The sequence below is a fragment of the Miniopterus natalensis genome, chromosome 1 (assembly GCF_054644295.1).
Source record: "Miniopterus natalensis isolate mMinNat1 chromosome 1, mMinNat1.hap1, whole genome shotgun sequence".
NCBI lineage: Eukaryota > Metazoa > Chordata > Mammalia > Chiroptera > Miniopteridae > Miniopterus > Miniopterus natalensis.
The window spans coordinates 136,680,811-136,705,187 of record NC_142081.1 but is presented as its reverse complement, the minus strand read 5'-3'; the positions used below and the strand labels follow the sequence as shown (position 1 = coordinate 136,705,187).

General features: G+C 40.5%; 1 protein-coding gene and 1 pseudogene across 1 annotated transcript in view; both read right to left on the bottom strand.

Annotated features, from left to right (window-relative positions):
• Nucleotides 1–24,377, bottom strand: part of ELOVL6 (ELOVL fatty acid elongase 6) — a 129,100-nt gene that overhangs the window by 4,060 nt on the left and 100,663 nt on the right. The window contains exon 4 of the mRNA XM_016209465.2: nt 5,233–5,384. Within this exon, the coding sequence (XP_016064951.1) occupies nt 5,233–5,384 (152 nt within the window). The remainder of the gene's footprint in view (nt 1–5,232; nt 5,385–24,377) is intronic.
• Nucleotides 17,019–18,085, bottom strand: LOC148094415 (large ribosomal subunit protein uL6 pseudogene; annotated as a pseudogene).

Sequence of the window (24,377 nt, the reverse complement as noted above, 5' to 3'; positions counted from 1 at the left end):
GTTAAACGTTATTACTTCATGTTTGTTTAAAACAGAAAAGTTGCCAGTTGCTGCATTTCTGAACCTATTATAAAATTTTCTTTGAAGTCTTCCCTCTTCTGATACCTGACATATTATTCCTACAAATATCCGACAGACTGATAATGATCGATGGTGACGGTAACTCTACTCTCACTTCTATGCTTAAGGGACAAAACTAGTCTTAGGAGACCTGGGTCTACTTCTTAGTGTTAAACTGTGCTATATTGTGTACCTGTCAAAGATCTACTATTTCTATGCAATTACTACTCTGGGCCTTCCTTTCCTCCGTGGATGATCATGTAGACACAGTAATTCCAGCCTACATTTGTTCTCAGTGGAAAGAATGTAGAAGTCCAAGGAATGGCATGTTAAAAACAAATTTAGTCCCACACAATATTCAAACACATTATAATAAATTTTATTTGCTATAAAGTAATGTGTTTCATCCCTTTAAAGTCTTATAGATTTAATTTTAACTCTATTATCACTTTTATACTAAAACTTACCAATTTCATTGTGAGGAGAGTAGTAGGAGACAAAAGACAATGACCACGTTAGGATGGGCTAACATGAATGGAAAGTGGAAACCATAGTTCTGGAAGTGAAAGCTGCTTTGTGTTTTTCCTGTCTGAGTGCAGGGGGTGGTCTCAGGCTTAATCTTAATATGGGGAGGTGAGAGTAAAGGACATGTCATGAGACCTTCAAAATAAAATTATTTTTTTATATCTCACCCGAGGATATTTTTGCTTTTCAGAGAGAGTGGGGGGGGGGGGGGGAGGAAAAGAGAGAGAAACATCAATGTGAGAAACACATCGGTCAGTTGCCTCCCACACACACCCAGACCGGCGCCGGGGATCAAGCCTGGAACCGAGGTACGTGCCCTTGACCAGAATCAAACCCGAGACCCTTCAGTCCTAGGGCCGATGCTTCAACCACTGAGCAAAACCAGCCAGGGCAAAAATAAAACTAATTTGAATTCACTTAAGATTTTTTTCAGAACAGATATGCAGGATGGTAGATGGAGTTATGGTGGTAGATGGAGTATGCCTTTCAACAATGGCCCTGGAGCCTCTCAGGAGTACCACTCCAGTGCCATATCAAGGTTTCTGTCCCCAAGAAGGCCACTGACCCAGCAGATGATAGTTTCCCTTGGGCAAGGGGAAAATAGGGGGTTCTGGAAGGGCTCCCTGAGACTTCCCATGGTTTTTTCAACATTACAGCTGAGATGCAACAGTCACACCACTCTGGCAGTCACAGTTTCTTCCCTCTGGGAAACCACAAACTATCACATTTGATTTGTCACAAGCCATGATATTTACAGGCTTGCCAAAAGCTAGTGTCCTAGAAATGCAAATTAAGGATAGGCACTATGTGATGTTGGCCAACTAATCTTTCTTAGCCAAAGGTCCAGTTGGCATCATGAAAAGGATTTTGGCTAAGTGTAAAGTATTTGGGACTTTTGAGTCTTGAACATTTCAGCCATGTCACATACTGTGACCTGGTTTGTGTTCTCTTCACCATAATCTCTCTAACCTTTGGTTCGGCAATTTTCAGTCAAGAGCCAGCCTGAAGGCAGTGCATGGCGAATTCATGCCTAAGTGTCCCTTCAGCATTGGGACATCCCCAGGGGGCGCACGGCCCCCAGAGTCGCTCTGTGTGTGGTTGGTCACAGACTGCTGTGCTTCTTACAGTTAGCTGGGGCTCTGCTGAGTCAGTTTCAAAAACAAAGACAAGCTCAATGGAGCAAAGACCTAGACTCAGAGCAGATGTTTCCAAGTTTTAACAGAACCAGATCTCAGCAGGTTCTAATAGAATTCAAAGAGCAGGAGCTCCAGGATTTTGGCACTCAAGGCAGGTTGGTGGCTCTCTTCCCCTCACTTGTCCTGGTAGGTGGCAACCCTGCAATTCACTGAAACGAGCTCACTGGCCTCTGCTGAAGCAGAACGCCTGTCTTGCTATTAGGAATTTAGTGAAGGCAGTGTTCAGTGGGTAGGGAGTTTAGCTGGGGGGGACAAAAACTGCTGGGGACGGATAGTGGTGACGAGTGTACAACAATGCAAATGTTCTCAGTGTTGTAGCCCCGTACACTTGGAAATGGTAAGTTTTATGCATGTTTTGCCACAGCAAGAAACAAAAGTTTAGTGACAACTGGAGGCATGCAAGTTTTGGGGGGAATATAGAGTTTCTGAATTGAACAAGGAGGAACTGTTCTTTTTTCTCACAAGGCCTTTTCTTTCTGATGCGCATAAGGGAGTCCAGAATCTCAGAGTATTGAAAAAACAGAACTTAGAACCTAAAAATAAGAAAAGTTCTAAATAATCCAAATGGAAAAATCTTTCTTAATTAAATGGTAGTGGCAAGGTTTTCCAAGAGCAAAAAACTGGGAGGGAATTTAACTTCCCAAACAAAGATGTTCACTAAACAAGCGCTGGGCTGCTTGCCTCCGGGACACTGCATTGGCCTGATTTTAGGATCTGTTTTGATTCAGCACGTTACCTTGGGAAGGCCATTATCAAATGAGCTCCAGAATATTTGAAAGAAATGTCATATTTTAAAATTGAAAAGGGCACTCAGACCTTGAAAATGCCTGTGTAATGGATCTGAAACTCCATCAAACCTACAAACCACTGTGGCAGGATTCAACAGAAAAGGGCTTATCAAGCTCCTTCTGGGCTCAAGAGGGACGACCCCATGTTCAGTTATAATGTCTGCCTTGGGGAGCAGGGTGTGGCAATCTTGGGCCTGGATTAAATTAAGACAAGGTGACTAATTAGCATCGCCAAGACCAACATGCTAACAAGACAGAGGATGAGAGCACATACACCTCACCTCTGAGGCTGCACTAATAGTCTGGGGATCTTAACTCTGTCCATCCTAAAACTTTGATTTCAATCTGGAACAGAAGTCATGAGGGCAGAGAGCACGGTCTAGTCATGTCTTTGAAGAAAGGTGACTAGCTTAGAGTGGCTTTTCAATAAATTACTCCTTCAAAAGGTAGAAAGGACTGTTTTTATTCTAAAGTCCCTCAAATACAATTGGAGAAAATTCAGGACACAGACAATCTGCGCTTTCAGCGTAAAGACACTTTTAGAAACAAAGACTGAAGCTGTTCCTTTGCAATTTGAGGCTTAGGAGCCAGATGCACTGAGGCACCATTTCTGATTTTTTTTTTTTTAATTCGTTGCGGGTAGTAAGGTGTAAATTGTATGTGTTCAGGAATGGAATGTAGGAGGGGTTACACGTTTCATGCATTTACTGCATTCATACATCTGCAATCAGTTCTTTATCAATAAAGATAGGGGAATTAATAAAGATACCTATTATACAGCATAAATTACAAGTCAATGGGATATAATATTAATAACATATAAATTTATTTAAAGAAAAATGCCACAAAACCCTAGGGGTAAAGAAGACAAGCTCAGATTTTCAGACTAACTCTAGTTTGAGACCATGTGATCTAACTCAGAAACTCTATGAATTTAAATAAAAAAAAAAAAAGAATCACTTTGAAAGAAATGTATCTGGCAGGACAATGTTTTATTTTATCTGCAAATAAAAACATTCTCATAGAATTTTGAATATTCCTAAAAACATAGCTGCAGGCTTTTGGGCACTGTCTGTAACTTCAGGCTTGAAAAATACTTCTGTAGCCTAAGATTTTGCATTAGTTAAAATATAAAAAGTAGCCTCCTGGGGCTTAGTTCATAAAATGTGTATTATAAATTTCTTTTTAGATAAAGTAGTCATTCCATTCTAGCCCCCATTAAATGCCTAACCTCTGGTAGGTGCTTAATGTAAATTTATTGAAGGAATAAAGGAAAGGAGAAAGGAAAGGAGGGAGGAAGGGAAGGAGGGAGGGAGGGAGGGAGGGAGGGAGGGAGGGAGGGAGGGAGGGAGGGAGGGAGGGAGGGAGGGAGGGAGGGATACATACTAATGTACTTTGCTCTAAGACTACACAGGCTCTGTGTGTGGGGCACATACAACACTGACCTAGTTATACTGTGGACTGTGTAGAGGACCCATTTGTAGCCCTGCCTCTTACTTAAGAAAGGTTTTTAGAAAAAGTTCTTTTGTGCTGCTCTTCCCTTGTCTTTGACCTGGGGAGACAAAAATCAAACCAACAGTTCAAACCAATAGCCAGCTACTTGCAGGCAGCAGGTGTGTTGCACCCAGTGGAAAGTGAGTGGGCTGCTGACACACGTATCAGGGAGACCTCTATGAAAAGACATAGGACACGAACTAGGGGCGCCTTACAGAAAGACTGTTTATATCTTGTATTGTAGGCGGCTTATAAGGAAATTATAACTTCTAACCCCCTTTTTAGGACAAATGGGAGAGAGAACACAATCTAAAAATAAATAAACATTTTTAACTTAATACATATAATTCTTAATTCCAGGTAAAAAAAATTAAGAAACCCAGAGGATAGCTAGGTGTTCCCAAAGATATGTACCTGTTTGTAAGACAGTGGCCAGCACTGCTTAGAGCTTATTATCACCAGTGGATTCCTTTCTCTGGCAATAAGAATATTTTCCTGGGGAACTGTACCCATGTCAAATCGTTGCCATTTATTTTTTTCACTGTTTCTGCTAACCTGTGACACACTTATATTGAAGCCCATTAAAGGATTGAAGGAAAAAAAACCTTAGGAATCTACAAATATAACCATTTTTTAAAAAAAGTTTCTCAAAGATGAACTACATTCCTCTTCTCCAAGGCCCGTCTGTTTGATGATTAAAGTAAAACACCACCAGAAACCAACCCTTAGCATTTGTTAAAATGGACATGAGGATACTCAAAGGAGAGTTAATTTCCTAGTCTGAATCCTGATTCCAGATACAGAAATATGCTTTGGTATGGGACTTGGAAATAGTCATGTTGCTAATTTTTCCTCCTATTTTGATATTAGCTGAGCTGCTAATGAGCCACAGGGAAGGGGCTGTGTGTATTCTACACACCCCTGCAGGTGTATGTACAGTAGTGCTTGAAATCTGCATGTTCTATGTACTTTGCTCTTCATATATACAATGTACAATGATTTAAAAGGAGGGAGGGGAGAGTGAAAAAAACAGTGGAAGTTAGTCATTAATTATAACTTTCCTGCAACCAACAAAACAGGACCTTTAAATTGTTTTTAAGTAAATATTGTGGGTATGTAGCTATAAAGGGGGTGAAGGAGGAAGAAATGAAAGGAGAGGAGATACCCACCTAGTTCAGGTGCTTTGCTCAGCACAAATGCATAAGCCCAGAATTTGCTGACAGGTCCATTGTAAAAACTCTGGTCACAAACTGACTGCTTCAGGCCTTTGGTCATCAAAATGTACACCATGTAAGCACCAGTTCGAAGAGCACCGAATATACTTCACAAATGAAAAGAGAAAAAAAACAACATTTAGGAACATAATTTCATTTCTAATGTTAACCATACTTAGAAGGCTGCCTGCCATTGGCCACACAGGCACAGATGCACCATTATAATTTGCACTTACCTAGAAGCATCTTCAAATGTTTTGTGAACAAGAGTAATGAAATTCGGGGCTTTATTCTGAAGAGCACACATACTACCATTTATTCTTCCTCAGTGTCCAAAAAGAGGTCATGGAAAAGGGGAATGGACCCAGGGCAGGACCTCAGGAAGAACTGGTGACCTTTATGTTTCAGCTTAAGAACCTTGGGGGTGAGACAGGGTCGGATGAGAACTCTTAGAATCCTCTCAGTTCTGTCCTATGTCCAATCATTCTCCAAGTCCCCCTGGTTCTATTCCTGGAATCTCTCCTTTTATTTCTTTCAGCCAGCTCCTCCTCTGCATCTAAAAGGCCCAGGCCTCCTTGGCCTCCTGCAGCAGCCTCTAAACCACTGTCCTTGGTTATGTTTTTCCACTGTCCCATCCATCTTTCTCACAGAAGCCAGAAGAAACCTCCTTCAAGGCTTAGCTCTACTGCCATCTCCTCCAGGAAGCCCATCCAGGCTCACTCCTCTGAGCTCCCATAACCATGTACTAACACTGCTCAGACACTGTTCTTCTATGCCGGGTCATGTGTTTGCCTCCACATAGACATAAGTGCCAAAAGACAGTTGAAAAAGTGAAAGATTGTTGAGAAATAAACCAACATACAAAATTTTTATCAAGGAGCTGCCAAGGAAAGAGAGAGCTCTGGAATGTGTTGAGCTCACTGATGTAACCTGAAGTGTGAAAAGACTTGGCAACGGAACCGAGCAGCTTCCATTATGATTGAATCCCTTAGGCAAATATATCACAGTATTCAAACCACACACATGACTAAAGGGAAAGCTGGCTGACCGTCTGGGGAGATGCACTTGCCCATCTTTTTCCTGGCAGTATCCCCTTCTAGGTTCTAGAAATCAATTAGGAGTAAAACTAGTGAATAACTACAGAAATGAGTAGCAGCATCACCAAATTGGGAAATAGCTAGTTTCTCTTCAGAGGCACCATCTTTTAGTTAAAACAGCTTAGAGTTGCTCCAGAATAAGTCATTCCAGTAGGCCACCCTGTTCATAAACATGCATTGATGACTAGGACTAAAGACCAACTCTGCATAGAACCAAGGTAATGGAGTTGATTTCCTAGGAACCAACTATTAAGTTGGGACTTTGTTAAGTAACTTCTCTAATGACACACAGTCTATGTTAAATGGAGTTAGTCCTTCCAGCATTTAAAAGAATACTGCATGAGATTATTGGTGCAACCTCTTTATTTGTATATCCTATATAATCCTTCAAGTGGCTTCTCAGTGCACTTAGAATGAACCCCCAACTCCTTACCACGGCCTACAAGGCTCTAACGGTCCCCCTTTCCAGAAGTTCCACCCTTACCTCCTGTGATTCTTTCTGCTCACTGTGAACCAAACATTCCAGCACTTTCACATCCAATCAGTTTTCTGTCTCAGGATCTTTGCATATATTTCCTCTTCTTGGGGAGCTCTTCTCCCATGTTCACTCCGAGGTTGTCTCCTCACTTCCTTATCTCAAAGAAATTCCCCTCCTAACAGAATGACCTAAGCTTCTTCAATGTATTGTCCTACTTTAGAAGTGGGGAGTTGAATTTCATTGGTGAAATCATATAATGGAGATTTTTCTGTTTTATCTGAATTTATTGTCTTATCCTTACCTTACCAGATAATGGCTTATTTTTAATATGAAATCACCAGATTAAGGTTATTAGCATACTGGGTACTTGGAAGGCAGTAGGAAAATATGAATGTGTCGTCTCCGCCGAGCAGACGTAGCTGACACGGTTAGTTCGTTTCCTATTCAAGAGCCAAGTCCCCTTCTCATTCTCCACAGTAAAAGAATCGTGATTTAGTTCAGGTTCTCCCAAGGAAGGTGACCATATCCTCAATTTTGGAGAAAATCTTAATTGCCTAAGCAAGTTTTAGTAATCCCATTTCCCTTATCAATGATTTGTTATGATAGGAGCTGACCCAATTCTAGCCAATGGGATGTGAGGAGAGAGCTGCTTGGGTCTTTTGGGGAAGGTTTCCTTGCTCCTTACTGTGTGTTACCTGGAAGTGCAGCAGCTATCTTGCAACCATGAGGGAGCTACCTGGAGAACAAAGCTAATTCAGAGGGGATGGCAAACTAGTCCTTCAAGATGTGACTATGCTACTCAGTTAATCAATTGTTCAGTGGCTCTATCTCAAAACTTCTTGTTTTTGAGCTAAGGTTCCTTATTGTCTAAGCCACTTGGAGTTTTGCTTTCTATTACTTGCAGCCCAAAGCATCCCAGCAGACACAACGTACAGCAGGCTTTTGACCTTTTGTGGCTATAAAATGCATCAAGTCATAGATACTGCTGGTGAACTACTTATTACAATTGTCTCCTTTTCATAGACCAGCGGGAGATATGTCAATGACTTTTGTACACACCAAAAGCAAAGGAACACACAAATGACACACTTTGAACATGTATCAGTCTCTGATCATTAGCTCCAGATCTATGACTTTTCGGAACCATCAGCACATTTTACAGAGCATGTCTCTCCCTGTCGACTGCAGCCCAATATTCCCAGGAAGCAAAGTCCTTCTTCTACTATATTTTGCTGCTAGACTGTGCTATCAGAGTAGAGCCAAGGAAAGTGCCTTTGGAATAGTTACTATCTATTCATCTTCCTGAGTCACAAAAACCACTCTAGTTTAATTACAACCAATTTCTTAAGTATCAGCACAGTTTAACTTATTCTTTGAACTGTTAAAGTTTTATTGGCACTGTGCTAGATGCTGGGGTGACAATCAATAGGCCAATTTTGCTGCTGGAGGTAGTGGTGGAAGACTTCAGAGGAAGTGGTATTTGAGTTAGGGACAAACAGGTCTTCAAGAATAAGGGTTAGGGTGTGAGAAGGTCATTTCAGAGCATTTTAGACTTGAAAGTTTTAACCAATGGTGACCCACAATATTGCTGACAACAGAAACATAGCACATATCATTGTCCCAGATCTGGACATATGCCTCACTCCCTCAACTCTGAACAATAAGGCTTACTCAGAGCAGAGGACAGTGCATTTCTCAGGGAAACTGTCGGTGCCAGCCATCGGGCTTATGTGTCTGTGGGCAAAGCTGCTTTGTTGGGATGTGACAATGCTACCACTGGGGAGCCATCAGGGAGCTGAGTGGTCAATAAGATGATTGTTATTTGTGGGAAGTCAGTAACTCTGCCCCTGGCACATCTCAGCCACTGGACACTTTGGAACCATGTGGCTTTTTATTATAACTGGGCACAGGGCCCTTAGACTGTGGTACTTTAACAAAATATATTTTAAGGGAGGTGATCATTTTCCTCCCTAAGTTGCATCACCTTGTGAGATACTGTGATGCAAGAGACAAATATGCAGATTATGTTCTGTTAGCCCCAGTCCCTACTCATACTCATGACTAATCAGTCTTGACACTCTTTCTGGCCACGCCTGGACATAACATCAAAATTCCCAACCACTCTAGGCCACGACCAATAGATTAGAGTTGCAAATTCCAATCACAGGGCTCTCACTTACTGGTTTCATGACTGGGCAAATCACTTAAACTTGCCTTGGTCTTTCTTCATCTGAAATGATAGTCATATCTAACTTGCAAATTACTTCTATAAATCGTGTAAGAATATAGGTAGGGGGTAAAAAAGACAATATAGGTAGGTATTTAATTAGCATAGAGTCTTTGATAGATAGGTGCTGAGTATTAGTTTTTATCAATTATTATTTAATTACTATTTATAATTATTATTGCTGCTTTACTTGATCTGTCTTTCCTTGTTTACAGTCGTTTACCTCTCTCCTCTCCTTGTGTCAGGTGGGAGAGGTGAAGGCTAATTAAAAGCCTAGGAAACTGATACACAGAGAATTTGATTCGCACTGATGATTATCCATGTTATTAAGTGTTTTATTGTTAGGTGTTTTATTTCATGAACCAACTTTTCACAAAATAAGTGACAGCTACCAAGTTCACAATATGATAGGAAATGAGCACTTTCTGTAGACTGTCTTGAAGGAGAGACTGTTGGTATAGAAAAGCATCTGGTTCCTGTGAAATTTATCTTTCAATCAGATGATAAAGATTATTCTAAATCTAAGGGCCTCAAAGAGGCTGATTGGTTGGGTCAGTGTGTTTAATGAGGGCAGATGACTACATCACATGCCTTTCCCAGCTGTAGAGTCACACCACCATCCTTGTTTTTAGTTTTTTTATGGAAGAAATATATCATTTTTCATGCCAAAGCCTAGTTTTGATGATAACAGTTAATGGAGTAGGAGATAGCTCAGTAGAGAGAGCTGTGGATGTTTCTACTCCCCTGCAGCTAAGTCGGGCACCTTTCGGTGAAGAGATCTGAAGTAAAGCACAGCATGGTTAGCTGAGGTGCTTCTTCTCAAACTAATGCTCTGGATTTGCAGTCCAGAGGAAGCCTGTTTATTCATCATTAGCGATTTGCCATGGCACATATGTACCTAAGGAGGTGCCAAGAATGCTCATCAGATTGTTAGCTGAGGTCCTCGGAGAGCCGGGGAAGGACCCTTCTCATTTGCACTATGTACATTTCTGACTGACTATTTAAAAGCAAGCATATATTAGATTGACAATTTAAAAAACATGTATATTAAATAGGTGACCAGCTACAATGGATACAGAGTAAACAATGAAAACGACACCTGCAACGCTTCACCACACTGTCATTGGGCCTCGTGAAAAAGACACAGTCATTTATTCAGTGAACACCTATGTCATCAACATCCACCAAGTGTCAGATACTACAGTGCTCGTTGGGCAGGGAGAGAATATCTACAGCGGACTGTAGGAGGCAATAAACATGTAAATAAACATGCAGATGTTTAACATAAAGTTCAAATTCTGACACAAACGATTTGTGGTGCCAACAATAACACTGGGAGGACAAATCTGTGTTTGTCTTTGGGAGTCTACTTTGGACACCTCATGTGTTACATAAACAGATGTTTGGACATATTGAGTAAGTTTGGAAAACAAGTTCTCATTTTCAGGTTGCATTCACTTTTGTTTTTGTTTTTTTGTTTGTTTTTTGTTTGTTTTTTTCTGTTACTGCTGGGGGTCTATCTGAAGAAGTGTGAAAGACATGGCTAATTTTCTTTCAAACCCAGGCTCTCACCATGAGGTCTGACCCCTTGTGAACTTGAGAAAAGGTTGAATGACTCTGTGTTCCAGATTTCCAATTTTAATGCCATCTGGAAGTCAAAGTGGAATAGCTCAGTAATGACTATAAGAATTCCAGAATTCTGCCCTGAGAAGCAAGAGCCTTAGGTATAATACTTTCGATTATTTCACTATGAACACCAACAGTTGATAAAATTACATTTTTCATTGTTCCCTCACTGGCCCTCAATTGAAATGCAAGGCATTTGGGAATCAAAACAAGGCTTCTGAAGGATCGCTTATCTGATGCACCAACCACCCGCAGTGCGCCGCACTGCTCACTCAATAACTAAAGGTGCAACTGATTAGTTCCAGGGCTGGACAAAGAAAATATTTTATTATCCTAATATCCTATAATCAGAAAAAGAATAAAAAAGGTGAGAAATTTTTTCAGTTGTCAAAACATGGCAACAGCTGATCTAATAGTAGCAACTGGTTGTAAACATAGGAGAGGTCACTGATTTTCCTGATAACAAGACAAACTGCCCTTCGTCTTAGATACCGACATTTTCCAGAGTAGGAAGAATAGTAATGATCCCAGAACAGGTAAACAAATTAACAAGTCAAAAAAAATCCACTGTAATACCTTGAGCAGTGAGACAGGATCAGTGTTTGCGATACTGAGCAATGGCATCTCCGTGTCACTGTCATATCTCTATCAACAGAGTGTGACCCAACTTCTGAAACCTTTCCACACCTGATGACAGATATTCTTAACAAACAATGTCTACTTTAGTCTGGTCTAGTATTTAGCCTTTACTAAAAACACTTCTTTTCAATAATAATAATGGGGGGGGTGTTGTCCTATAAATCAGCAGTTAAATGGGGATATCATTGTAGTCTTTCGATAATTTACTTACTCTCTTCTTCCACTAACAATTCAGAGTGTACAAGTTCACTTTTTACTGAGTGATCATTTCTAGGTTTGATTCACTTATCTTGATTGAATCTTTAATCAGGTATCTCCACTTAAAAATTTGAGTCTCCCAAACACCTTGTGGATCGAGACACATGAGGCTAAAATGGCAATATTATATATATCAAAGTTAAAAATATATACATCCTTTGACCTTCCATTGTTGGAAATATACCCTTTCTACTCGCAAAAGTATACCAAATTGTATGTTTTGTGATATATAAAAGATGGGGAGCACATAATCTAAAAGTCCACTGACATGGGAATGGTTAAGTAAATTACGATAAACACAGTGCAATTATAAAACATACTGCCTTAGGTGGCGACCTGGGAGAGCTCCAAGATACATGACAATGAAGTGAACAAATCTAAGGCACAGACCATTCTGCATGGTGTCATCCAGTTTGTGCACATTTTAAAAAAGTTACGCATATATGTACTGATAGTTAAAAAAATATGAAAAAAAATCCTTCAAACTGTTAACAACACTACCTGTTATTTTGTTTTACAATATCCATGTATTGCTTTTTTCAGACGCCATTGGAAACCTAATTTTAAATGATCATTTCTAATATTTCTAATCTGATGTCAAGTAATCCTTGGGATTTTTTAATAATAAAAGAATAACATGTTAAAGATCTGAATGTTAGGTAGATAGTAACTCTCTTGCTTCTCAGAGATCAGACATTTTAGATGGAGCTTTTAGTCTACCGGGGAATCAGGGAGCCAACAACCATGAAAACAGAACAGAAATAAAAACCAAGAAACATGGAAAGATAGAAAGGAACTAACTGAGGAGAACAGCTGAACCTAGTGTAGAATAGGCACGGGAGGATATTTCTCTTCGGAGAACTATCACTTAAGCCCCGACACATGGAGTAGCTTACACTATGTTTCCTGCAGTGGAACCTGTTACATGCTAGCACATGTACAGGCAGACCTCCGAGATACGGCTGGTTCCCCTCCAGACCACGGCAAAAAAGGGAGTTTCGCAATCAAGTGAGTTGTAATCACTTTGCTGGTGGAGGGTCTCGCCCTCGATTTGTAAAAAACCTCAACATCTGTGAAGCTCAATGAAGCGAGCCACAATAAAACGAGGTGTGCTACAGTGAGATGCATGAACCCCCAACTGAATGCTACATGTTAGTGTGGCGCCCATCAGCGCGGAAGGCTTCGTGGAAGAAGCGGCGAGTGAGGCAAGTCCTGCAGCACAGGGGAGTGATCTTAGCGGACAGGACGGGTCCCTGGCAGACACACAGAGGGTGGGTGTGCACTCAGTGACTGCTCTCTCCACTCGCCACAAATCCCCTTGGGAAGTCGGAAAACGTCAGTCCAAAACAGATGCTCTTACTGAATGTTTGATAAGCTCGGTTCCACTTTCTGATGCATCTGTTTATCCTCTTAACTTGTAAAGCTAAGCTTTAAAAAAAAAAAAAGCAGCCTTAAGGGTCTGAATGTCGCTTAGATCCGGCTGCTAGTGCAGTCCTTGCACCCGCAGTATGCAATGTCGCTGTAGCACACTTGGCTCAAGGCATCTGACAAGGCGCAAGAAATGCTGGGTCAAGTTTGAAAAACTCACCCGATAAAACTGATAAAAGCAGCCTGGCAGAGCAGGGAATAAGGAGCGGTGGGGAGATTACACAAATAAGAATAATTATGACAACTGGTACCACAATAGAGCTTGATTAGTATTTCTCAAAAGAAATGTAATGCCTGGCTATAGAACTTTCAACATTTTAGTTTTAATTTGAAGTTTTGATTAAGATTGCAAGCTGTTTCATAAAACAGACAAGATTTTCTTTTACTTGAGCTACTATTATTGTGTTTTAATCTGATATATATTGGCATGATTAGCAGCCTCAGCCCCATCAGGGCCAAGAGGGGAGAGCAGCCACTGCTTACTTTCCTGACTCTTAGACCACAGATGCCAGCTTCTATTCTGGCTGACAAGCGCTTGACTCTGTGCAGGTATTGTGCTAGATGCTGGCATGGTATTTCAGTTGAGGAACATTACTGAACTCTGACACAATAAAATTTGATTCTCTTAACAACTCATGGAGCACCATTATCCTGGTTGTGCAAAGAGGCATGGAGAGAGAGGACAGGAGAATGGCCCCAGGTCACACAGTTACTAAGAATCTTCTGACTGGAGCTCCAGTGCTTTGCCTTTCACCCAGCACTGATCCTGAACTCCCCGCCAGACTTTCATTTAGGTTAGTGATTCTCAACCTGATTCTTGGTTCTCAACAATCACCAAGAAGCATTAAAATGTGCCTAGGACACATTTCATAGCAACTGACTCCAAACCTCAGATATGGAAGAAACCTCTGGTTCCTAGCTATGAATTAGGAGCATCCTGGAGACTCACCCTTCAAGATGCCTTCCTGCTGACCGGCTCCCTGACCCCCTCCAACTGCATGAAGCTTTGGATGAAGTTGCTCAGACGACTGATGACACACGGTGCCTATCTATGCATTACTGCTGTCCTAGAGAATCCTTGTCCCTGAATTTTAAGCCTCAGAGTTCTGCTAAATTTTACAAAATTAATGTCTTCTGGTAGGTGTGCTTTCTTCCTGTGCCTTCCTTATTCAACCGCTGATGGGATGCCGTCTAATGCATTAGTGGGCAAGTGGAGACTTGCCCATGACTAAGGCATATTGGCTTTCAACTACCTATGAAAAGAACAGTGTGCTGGTTTCTGGACTTCCACAGTGAGAACAAAGAGTACTATCATTAGTGACTCCAATTGAGTGCAGCAGAAAATCAAAATAAGAAATTGCAGAACTGAAAAGAACCTAAAAATAAATGAGGGCAGTAATGAAGAATAATACTGAAGCCAAAAAATCACCAGGATCATAAAAGTGGTTAGTCATCTTGTTTCTACAGAAAACGTTGTCCCTTTGAGAAAACTCTTAATCTCTTTTGGAATATTACCAGATCATTAGGACAGCAGCGATTTCAGTGCCAAGACTAAGAGCACTGCTCCGGCGCTAACTCCGCTGCACAGCCCTAACTAGGTTTCACAACCGCGTGAGGGAAAAACCTATTTTTCCTGAGAGGTGATTAATGAAAATTCACTGGGAGAGCATGTGAATCATGATGTATAACATTATCTGTCTAAATAGTCTCTCCCTTACCCCAACCCAACCCAAACAAACAAAAGCAGAGAAAAAATAAAAGAGGGAGAGAGGAAGAAAGGCAGAAAGGGGAAAAAAGACATCATGACCAGCAGTCTCTCACATCCTTAGAACTGGGGACCAGCAATGGCCTTTAGGGTTCCAGCCCTAAACCTCTGTGAGCTTAAGTTACAACTCTAAGAAACGGAGGAAACTTAAATCATAAATTGCTGTTCTTTATCTGTCCAGTTTCTTCCTTTGGGCTTATCTAAAAATCCATTAGATTATTTTTACAACACTGTCATTTTTCTGAAATTTTCAGTGTTCACAGTGAGTTGTTATAATCATAAGACATACCAAAGAAAGTAAATTTGAACAGTATTCATTTTATAAATATTAAGTATAAATGCTTACGAGGTGATAGGCCTGGTGCCATATCTCACTCCTATAGAGTTTACTTTTTAAAGAGATCACTCAAATATCAGCACTCAAAAGAGATGGTAGGGAAAGCAAAGATATTCCTTTCTAAATCACAACTTTGGTTGCTATTTTTTTAAAGGGGGATATACAGACCTCCAGAAAAATTTCTGGGGGATTTTCCAAAGGAGGACAGGGCCTGAAACATCTGGTGATCTCTTTGGCAGGCGAACTTTATGAAGTGATAAGGGGAGGCAGCCTCCCCATCACCCAGGTCCTTTGGCATCTGAAGTACAGCAGTTCTCAAATGAGATCAATTCACCACCACCATCATGAAATATAGTGGGATGGACAGACATACAAATATTGACTGAAGCTCTTCAATGACCGCTATCAACTTGCTAGAGAGTGCCTCTTGGCAGCTGACCAGCAATCATCTCAGAACATTTAGTCTGCAGGCTAAACGGTAGCAGCTGTAAAAACTCTCTGTACTGTTGTTCCTAGAAATCACTGGAAATTTATCTTCCAGTTGAATATTAAGCTCTTCTACTGTGAAGTGTTTATAGATGGTGCCCAGATGGGTTCCCCTTCAAATGCGTCACACTGGCAGTGGATGGCAGTGATTATGTTGTAGAGTTCATCTGTTCCTCCAAAAGAAACCCCAGCAAGAAATCCAACACATGCAATCTCTGAACTTGTGGCCAGTTCAGAATCTCTTATCTTAAAGTCACCCAAGATGCCGTCTTGGCTACTCTGACAACTGCCAATACCCAAATGGTCTGCTCTGGGACCCTCCATTTCAAGAACTTCTCAAAGGAAGCCTGAGAATCTTCAATATCCTGCACCTCAATGCACAAATCAAAGCTTCCCATAGTCCTGCACAATGAGGCATCAGGAACTCATTGTCCCAATTTAATCACAAAATGATTCTGAACACAGAAATAATAGCATAGATAGCACATTTTTATAGGTTTGTGCATACCAGGTCTAATTTGAAAAAGAAAAATTCACTCTTTTCTTTCATTCTTCTATAGACCTTGTCTTTCCTCCTGTCTCTTTTCAGTTTTTCTATTGATCCAGATTTCTGAATAGAGAATTCAAACAGGACAACTTTGTTATCTACTAGCGGGAAAGAGTGGAGATGACAAAAAATGGCTGCTTTTAATTACTATGTCTATAAAAAGTTTTATATATAAAATTCCATCTACCTTGACCAAATTGAATAAGACAAGCACATCTCTCAGTAACACTATTCATGTAGGACTTAATAAAATGTTAATAATTTTAAAAATATATAATATCCATTGAAATAATACATGTGAAAATATTTCTAATCTCTAAGGGATCCTCTACAAGTTTAAGGTATTATCAGAGAAGCAACCTGGTGTTAGGCAAAGAAAATCTGGCATCTAGATTCCTAATCTCGTCTCCTCCACTTATTAAGTACATTAGGGCACATCTCATAGCTTTTCTCACTTGCTTTATAAAATGGAGATGGCACTGTCTAATATTCTGCCTGCATCACAGGTTGTCATGAGGATCACATAAGCTGATGGATGTTAAAATTATTCACTCGACAACATTATTATTGATACCACTACGACTTCTCTTTCATCAACAAATCTTTTCCTGACTACATCACCTTCATTTATAATCTCTAATTTCTGTCTAAGCAAACACATTCATAGTAACTGTGTTCTGTGAATTTTAAGAGCTAGGAACATGCTTAAACTCTCCTACCTATTCTGCTTTCCCTCCCCCCACCACCACACCCCAAATCAATTCAGGGCTTTTATTGCATCTTTAAAATATCACAAATAAATCTGAGGAATCATCCGGCATCTTGCTGTTTCTGTAGCTGGGCAACTTGGGTCTTATCCATGAGCCCACTGAACTGTTCCTTTTTCAGAAACACAGATACCATCCGTAGTTTTTCTGATATCCTTGTTTTTCACTGGTGTGGCCTGCTGAATCAAAGCAGCTGAATTTGATACAAGTCCAGTATTCCAGTATCGTTTCCCTTAAGAATTAACTCATGTTTCTGGGCTTGAGATAGTACTAAACAACTGAACAAGCAACGCCTGTTCTCATCTGAACCCTGCGGATGTTATTTTCCGCCCAAGAGATTCTGATTTTAACAAGACAACCATTCTCCTGAGTAACGACGCTGATGGGGACGTGAGCGTGCACACACCTCCTCTTGTAACGGAAGGGCCGTGTAACAACCTCGATCGTGTTCCGTACATGGCTGCGGGAGTGCAACCGTGGCCAGTTCCTTTCTATTTCCTCACCATTTGTCAACCTGGAGCCTCTGTTTCTTTCCAAGGAGACTGAGTTGTGCATTGAGGTAACTGAAGTCCCTCCGTAGGGTGCCTCTGGGACCCTTTGCAATAACTGCGTCCTTCCAGAGTGATGTCGGCATGTTCTGGGAGGTCGACAGTCTGATTGCTGACAATGGTCTTCATCCTTGGGGTAGATGCAACTCAGAGAGCTGTTCTGTTTATTTTTATGTTTTTCTTTCTTTTTCACAAAAATGTTTAAAGGTTAATCTGTTAGATTTCAATGACAATATTCTGGTAACTTTCAAGAAAAGACATCTCGTATGCATTTGTCTCTTAGTAAGAAATCGTATCTGACTACTAACAGATTAACAATTGAAAACAACAACAATGTCGACCACAAAAATACAGAAAGCATTAAAGCCCATTCAGCCCCTTGGTTAGGACCGCAAGCTCACAGAAAGATCTCCGTCTCATGTTACCACACCACATGCGCCAGCACGCTCGCAGGGGCCGAGAGTTGGTATATTTTGCACCTGCACTGGCCTGGTATGCGATCAGTCCTATCCGAGGAGGGCAGCCTTTTTTCTACAGAGGAATGCATGTATTTTTAACCCTCAAAGCAGAAAAAGCTTAATATATTAAAGGTCTGTGGGACATAAAGCTGGAAGAGGGTTAGGCCTGTGAATTACCTTAGACCCTTGGGAACTTATGAATATTAGGAACTCAATAGGTATTTGTGTGCTATGATAGTTATGAAATTGACTAGGATCGGGTGATAAAAACAAAGATTTCCAAAAGTCTGGAGACTTTGCTTTCTTTTTTTTCACAGATGCCCAGGCTACTGAACTTTCCAAATGGCCTTATCATGCATACCCGAGCCCTCCAGGCCTCTAAATTTCCTTAGGAGAGGTCTTCTCACTTCTTCATCAAATGTGAGTGAGTTGAGTACTCCCCTCCATCTCTGCTCCTCACTTTCCAGCCATCCCAGCAAAAAGGATGGGGCCCTTGAGTTTTAGGGCTTTTCTCTCTTTTGGAGGTAAATCTAGTTTCCATCTGATGATTGAGAGGAGAGATGAAAAGATACAGCCTAGAACACAGCATATCGATGACACGGTGACATCAAAGCAAAGACCTGAAGGGAGTGATGGAGTGAGCCCCACGAATGCCCTACATCCCATGACCCTGAACTTCACTGGATCCCTAGGTCAAGTTGTGCCAAATTCCTTTGTCTCCTGTAGCTGGAACTGCAACTGAGCCGCTAAGTCCCTTGTGTCATCAAAAGCTTTATGTTCGTGGGTTCTGTCTCCAGTGGGCTGCAGTAGAACCAGAGAAGTAGACCCAAGCCCAAATCGCACATTATTCCGTCTTTATTACTCTCGGAGCAAATTTACCTAAACCAAGGGAGTGCCGGAAGGGCCTTAGGTATCTCTCAGTCCAAACTGAAGTGGGCGATCACTTCAGTAACACCAAAAAGATGGCTTTCCCAGTAATGACTTCTAAAATAGTGGAACCAAAGACAAATCAAAAAGTCCAAACATAGGTGACGTGTGCCTTTGATAAAAATGGTAAAATAACTTCCTGAAATAAGTCAAAGATTCCAACAATAAAGAGATGATAGAATGAAATCCAACTGGATCAAAACTATTACAGCCACAGTGCTGCTGTATGGAACTATTATTGCCATATAACAATGGTAAGCAATATAGAGCGAGCCAAGCACAACACTCAGCACCAGTACCGCGCGGTCACAGTCGGCAGCAACACTGGAAGGAGTAGAAGAAATTGCTTGATAATGACCCGGCACTTGAAACTATAAATTGAATCCACTTATAAGTAAAGTTGAAGAATTAGTGATGAATGCTGAAGAAAAGAGTGAACATTAGGACAAGTGTCTGCGGCTAGAACGCTATGAAGCATGAGAAAATGAGGGTGAAATCAGACTGTGTCTCTGAAACTTACGGTAACTTCATATGATAAGATGTATCAAATTTTCATGATAGAATCATAATTAACTCAACCACTATCCACAAACCCCTTTAGCAGCTCCAAAGAAATCTCAAAGAATCCCTCCAGGTACTGTTATGTGTAAATATCAGAACTAGTAAACCTTACTTGAACATTTTGACAAGAATCTGGTACCCAGCATGAGCAAAACCAGAGAACACAGATATCCATTAGAAAATTCTGATTTTATCAGATTGTTTGTATCTGTATTTATTCATTGATTTATTCTCTGAGACTTACTCCATCCAGACAGCTGGTTTATCTTAAAAGGAGAAACTACTAAGGCACTCACCAAAATTATGATAGTTAGGAAAACTGACAATACTAAGTGTTGGTGAGGATGGGGAACAACTGGAATTTTCACATGCTATTGGCAGGATTGTAAATTGGACAAACCCTTTTGGAAAACTGTTCGGCAGAATCTAGTAAAGCTAAATCCTCTGACTGAGGAAATTCTCTTGTAGGCACATGCTGAAAAGAAATGCCAATATAATGTGCACTAAAAGGTATAAAAAAATGTTCACCTCAGCATTATCTATATCTCCAAAGTAGAAACAACCAAAATGTCTACCTGGAAGAGAGTGAAATAAAATGTATAAATGAAGTACTGTATAGTATGAGAAAAAAGGAACTACTGCTACATGCAAAAACATGGATGGTTCTCACAAATATAATGCTGGATGAAAGAATCCAGACACACGACAGCATAGATTGTATGACTAATTCTGTTCACATGAAGTTCAAATACAGGCAAAATTAATCTAATGATAGAAGTCACAGTAGCAGTTATTCTTAGGGAGATAGGAATTGGGAAGGGGCAAAGAGAGAAGCTTCTGAGGTGTTGCTAATGTTCTATAATCTTGACCTGGGTGAGGATCACATGAGTGAGTTCACTTTGTTAAAAAAAAAAATCATTCAGCTCTACTCTTAGAATTTGTAGATTTTTCCATATATATGATATACTGCAAATAAAAAGTTTACCCAAAAAAATTCTATGCCTAATAGGTGCTAAGTTCTTTTTAGGTACAAGTGATTTTTAGGTTCAAAGGATTAAAAAAAGAGAAAAATATAAGGAATTTATTTGCATGGAGCCAATATTCCAGTGGAGTGAGGGGACAGATACATTTTTTAAAATGGCTTAAAAAATAAATATAAAAAAATAATAAAATTAAATTAAAAATGGCTTAAAAATTTCAGTGCCATGGATAATAAAACTGGTTGAGGTGACGATGACTAGACATTTGGGAAAGGGAGATCTGCTGAGGTCAGAGAAGGCCTCTCAGAGGAGGTGACATGTGAGCTGATGAGAAAGAGCCAGTCCAGACAAGACCTGGAGAAGAACCTACCAGGTAAGACAGACAACAGCAGAGCAGGGATGAGCTGGGCATGCGTGAGGTCCAAGGCAGGGAGGTTCGCAGTGATGGGCTGAAATGAAATGCTGCTCAACAGTGGGCAGAGGCCGGATCTTTTGGGCCTTTGAGGATTTTACATGCTATAGTGATAATAATATTACTAATTAATAATAATAAATCATAAAATGCATTTTATTCTCACTAGGCATCAGTGGATTTTAAGCAGGGGAAGGACATGATATGATTTATGTTTTTAATGAAAAACTCAGGCTGCTGTGTGGAGAATGGGCTGTAATAGACGATAGAGTACAACAATTAATAATGTTAATAGTTAGTAATATGTAATTAAGGTTAATATATAATTGTTATAATATTAAATAATGATAATTTATCATTATAGTGTATAAGAAATCTACCAGGGATAATATTTAGAAGGATATTATATCTCTCACGTCCAAATGAGATGATGGTGGCTGGTTGTGGTAACAACAGATATGAACAGAAAAAAGTAGATAGATCTGGTACATATTTGGGCAGTATAGCTGTTTAGACACCCTGGTAGAAAGGAAATCCAGAGTTCTACTTAGCTATATTAGATATGAGATGCCTATCACACATTCAAGTGAGGACGAAGTAGCTTTTGGATAAAGGGACATTTGGAGTTTAAGGAAGACATCAGGGCTGGAAACTTCAATTTGGGAGTTATCTGATATTTAAATATGGCTTAATGAGATGAGATCTTTTAGGGAGAGAACACAAATAGAGGAGAGAAGGAACTACGCCTCTGAGCCCTTAGACGCTTCAACTTTTGTAGGTCAGATAAGAGGAGGTAGAATTGGGCACTGCTGTGAAGCTGTGAGGAACTTGTCAGAGGTCCATGACAGAGGTGAAGAGCGCGCTTACGGCCTGTAGTCAAGAACCTTTCACAAAGAACTCCCAGGGCCCACCCAAGCAGACAAGGGTGAGTCAAAGATTACTCCGCATATTGACTGAGCCTTTGAAGGGGAGGTAAACAGGCCCCTAACTAAGGAATTTGATGAGCTTTATTAAAATTTAGGAAATAGGATAAATCTGTCATGATCCTATCAACACCATACAATGATTAGAATTTTTACTACCTTCCAGCATATCTCATTTTCTGTTCACAGATGAGCTTAGATTACCTGGGCAGTACAGCCTACTTGGGCACATTTCTTACTTTTCATTAGCGATTTGTCCATGTTCCTGCACAGTCTTCATGGACCCCTTATTTAATATCTGCAAAATGTCTCATCAAATGCTTGCACTCTAATTTATCACTCCCTTCTTTTTATGCTTCTCTCCAGCGTTTCTTTTAAGTGTAAATAATGTTGCCGTAAACATCATTACACATGAAGTCTTTCCTTGTTTGGGGTTATTTCCTTGGAATCGATTCCCAGTGGTGGGAGTACTGAGTTAGAAGACTGGCTAAGAACATTTTTTTGTAAAACTGTTTCAGATCATGTTGAGTTTGAGGCAAGATCAGGGGCATCCAAGAAAGAAAATGCAGACTAATATGGAAGAAGACTCAAGAGATTTGGGAACTCTTATGTGCGTGTGAGTTGGGAGAAGCCCGAACTGCAGAAACATCTGTGTCACGGGAAGTCATAGCAGGGGTACGGAATGCTGCTTTCCTGTCCAAGCTCGATGGAGGTGGCACTAGGCTGCCCAGCAAGCCGGCTGCCCAGGAAGCCCGCTGAGACGCTACGCCCTGGAGTGAAAGGTTACCAGGACACAGATGTTATCTCAGGTGCAAGCACCCAGTTAATAGTCCAGGTGCTGGAGAAAACGGCTGTAAGAAAGGTCAGAGGCACAATAAGAAATGCATGAGTAGGGATCAAGTATGCCACAGCTGGCCCGTGTCACAGCCTGATACCTCTGCAGGGCAGCTCACCATGCACTGGACTTCTCAGCTACTGACCCTCTCCTAGAAGTCTTTAGTTGTTCAATAGGGATTGTTGGGGGGAGGGAGGCGACGGTCCCTGTACTTGGAGGTGGGGGAGAGGGTGGCATACAGACCCCCTGAAATTATAGAAATTTTAATTACAGTAAACCATGGAGGTTGGTAAAAATGAAGATTTCCCAGCTTCACCACCAGAGGCTCTAACTGAAAAGCACCGGAGAAAAACCCAGAAATGGCATTTTTAATAGAGGTGCCAGATGTTTTGATGAACACGGTCCACAGGGTACAGTCGGAGAAACTCAGCAAAGGTTCTCCTCCCTCCCTGGCTCAGAAGATCATCTCCCCTCCTTATGTAAGCCACTCACAAAGTCTCTGGCTTAGCACCTTTCATTTTGACCTCCTCAGTTGTGTAAACAGCATGGCTTTGAGTAAAGAACATGGGATAAAACTGACCCTGTCACCTATAAGCTGTGCGTCAATGGATCAATTTCTTAATTACTCTAAACATCACTTCCTTCATCTGAAAAACAGGGACATAGTTGCATTTTATGTGGATTTGGATCAGGACATTTTGAAATATCAATATGTAAATATTCATAAGGATACTCCTAATAGGAAAATTTGAAGGAATACGAATCCCTACATCTAAAATATACTCAAGAATCATATAATTTCAAAGCCGGGGACCCAACTGATTTGATATTTATAATACTGCCACATGGAAGTGCCACATTAGTGGGGGACAGAAATACCCACATTGTTGGTCACAATTTTCTGAACCACTGTTGTTTAGGTGCCTCAGAAGACCTAAGGGTGATTTTGGTGACTACTGGGCTGTTACTCTAACAATCACGGTTGGTAATTTATAACCATGCCATCCAGGTATTTATTAAGTAGAGGTGCTACTGGTAGAACAGAGAAATGGGTCAGAAACCAAGAACTTTCAAATGAAGGAACAAAAGTTAGACATGATGAAAAGTTCCTATTAGGTATGTATTTATGTGTTGTGTTTAAAATACTCCTGTGGGAAAACTGATTTTGAATTATAAAAGTACTGAAATATTTGAGTATTTTAAAACATTCAAGGAACTTACCCATCTCAAAAAATGTGACCTCCCTATAATACTGTTTTCTTCACACATCTGTTGTGAGAATGATATATCATCTAAAGTGGTTATTAGGTTTGGAGATTTAGAATAAAATCTGTCATTTCTTCTCTGTTTTCAACAGAGGGAAACTGTTCACTTTAAATTAAGAGTAATTTTAAAAAAAATTTGGAGAATAAAGTTTTCAGAACAATAAAAATTTCCCTTACAATACTGAGCTCCTTCCTGTTCCCCTCCCCCATAAAGACTTCCATGAATTACCAAAAGGTCCCAAGGAGGCCTAGTTAAAATCCTCAGCTCTTTTATTACTGTAGCAGACTAAGAGTAGATAACAAGCCTGATTTTCTGCCCTTTATTTTCTGTGGTTTGGGCCACATTATTTTCTATCTTGCTAGTCAAAGCAAATGGACCACTTGGAAGGAAACTGCTCCCTGAGATACATGAGAAATATTTTATGTAAAATTCAGTCACTCTTTTTGCACCTTGGCTCACATTCCTTTCCTACTACAAGACCAGGGTTATCTGAACAGCCTGAAAACTTGGCAGTCCTAAGGGGTAATTATTCTCA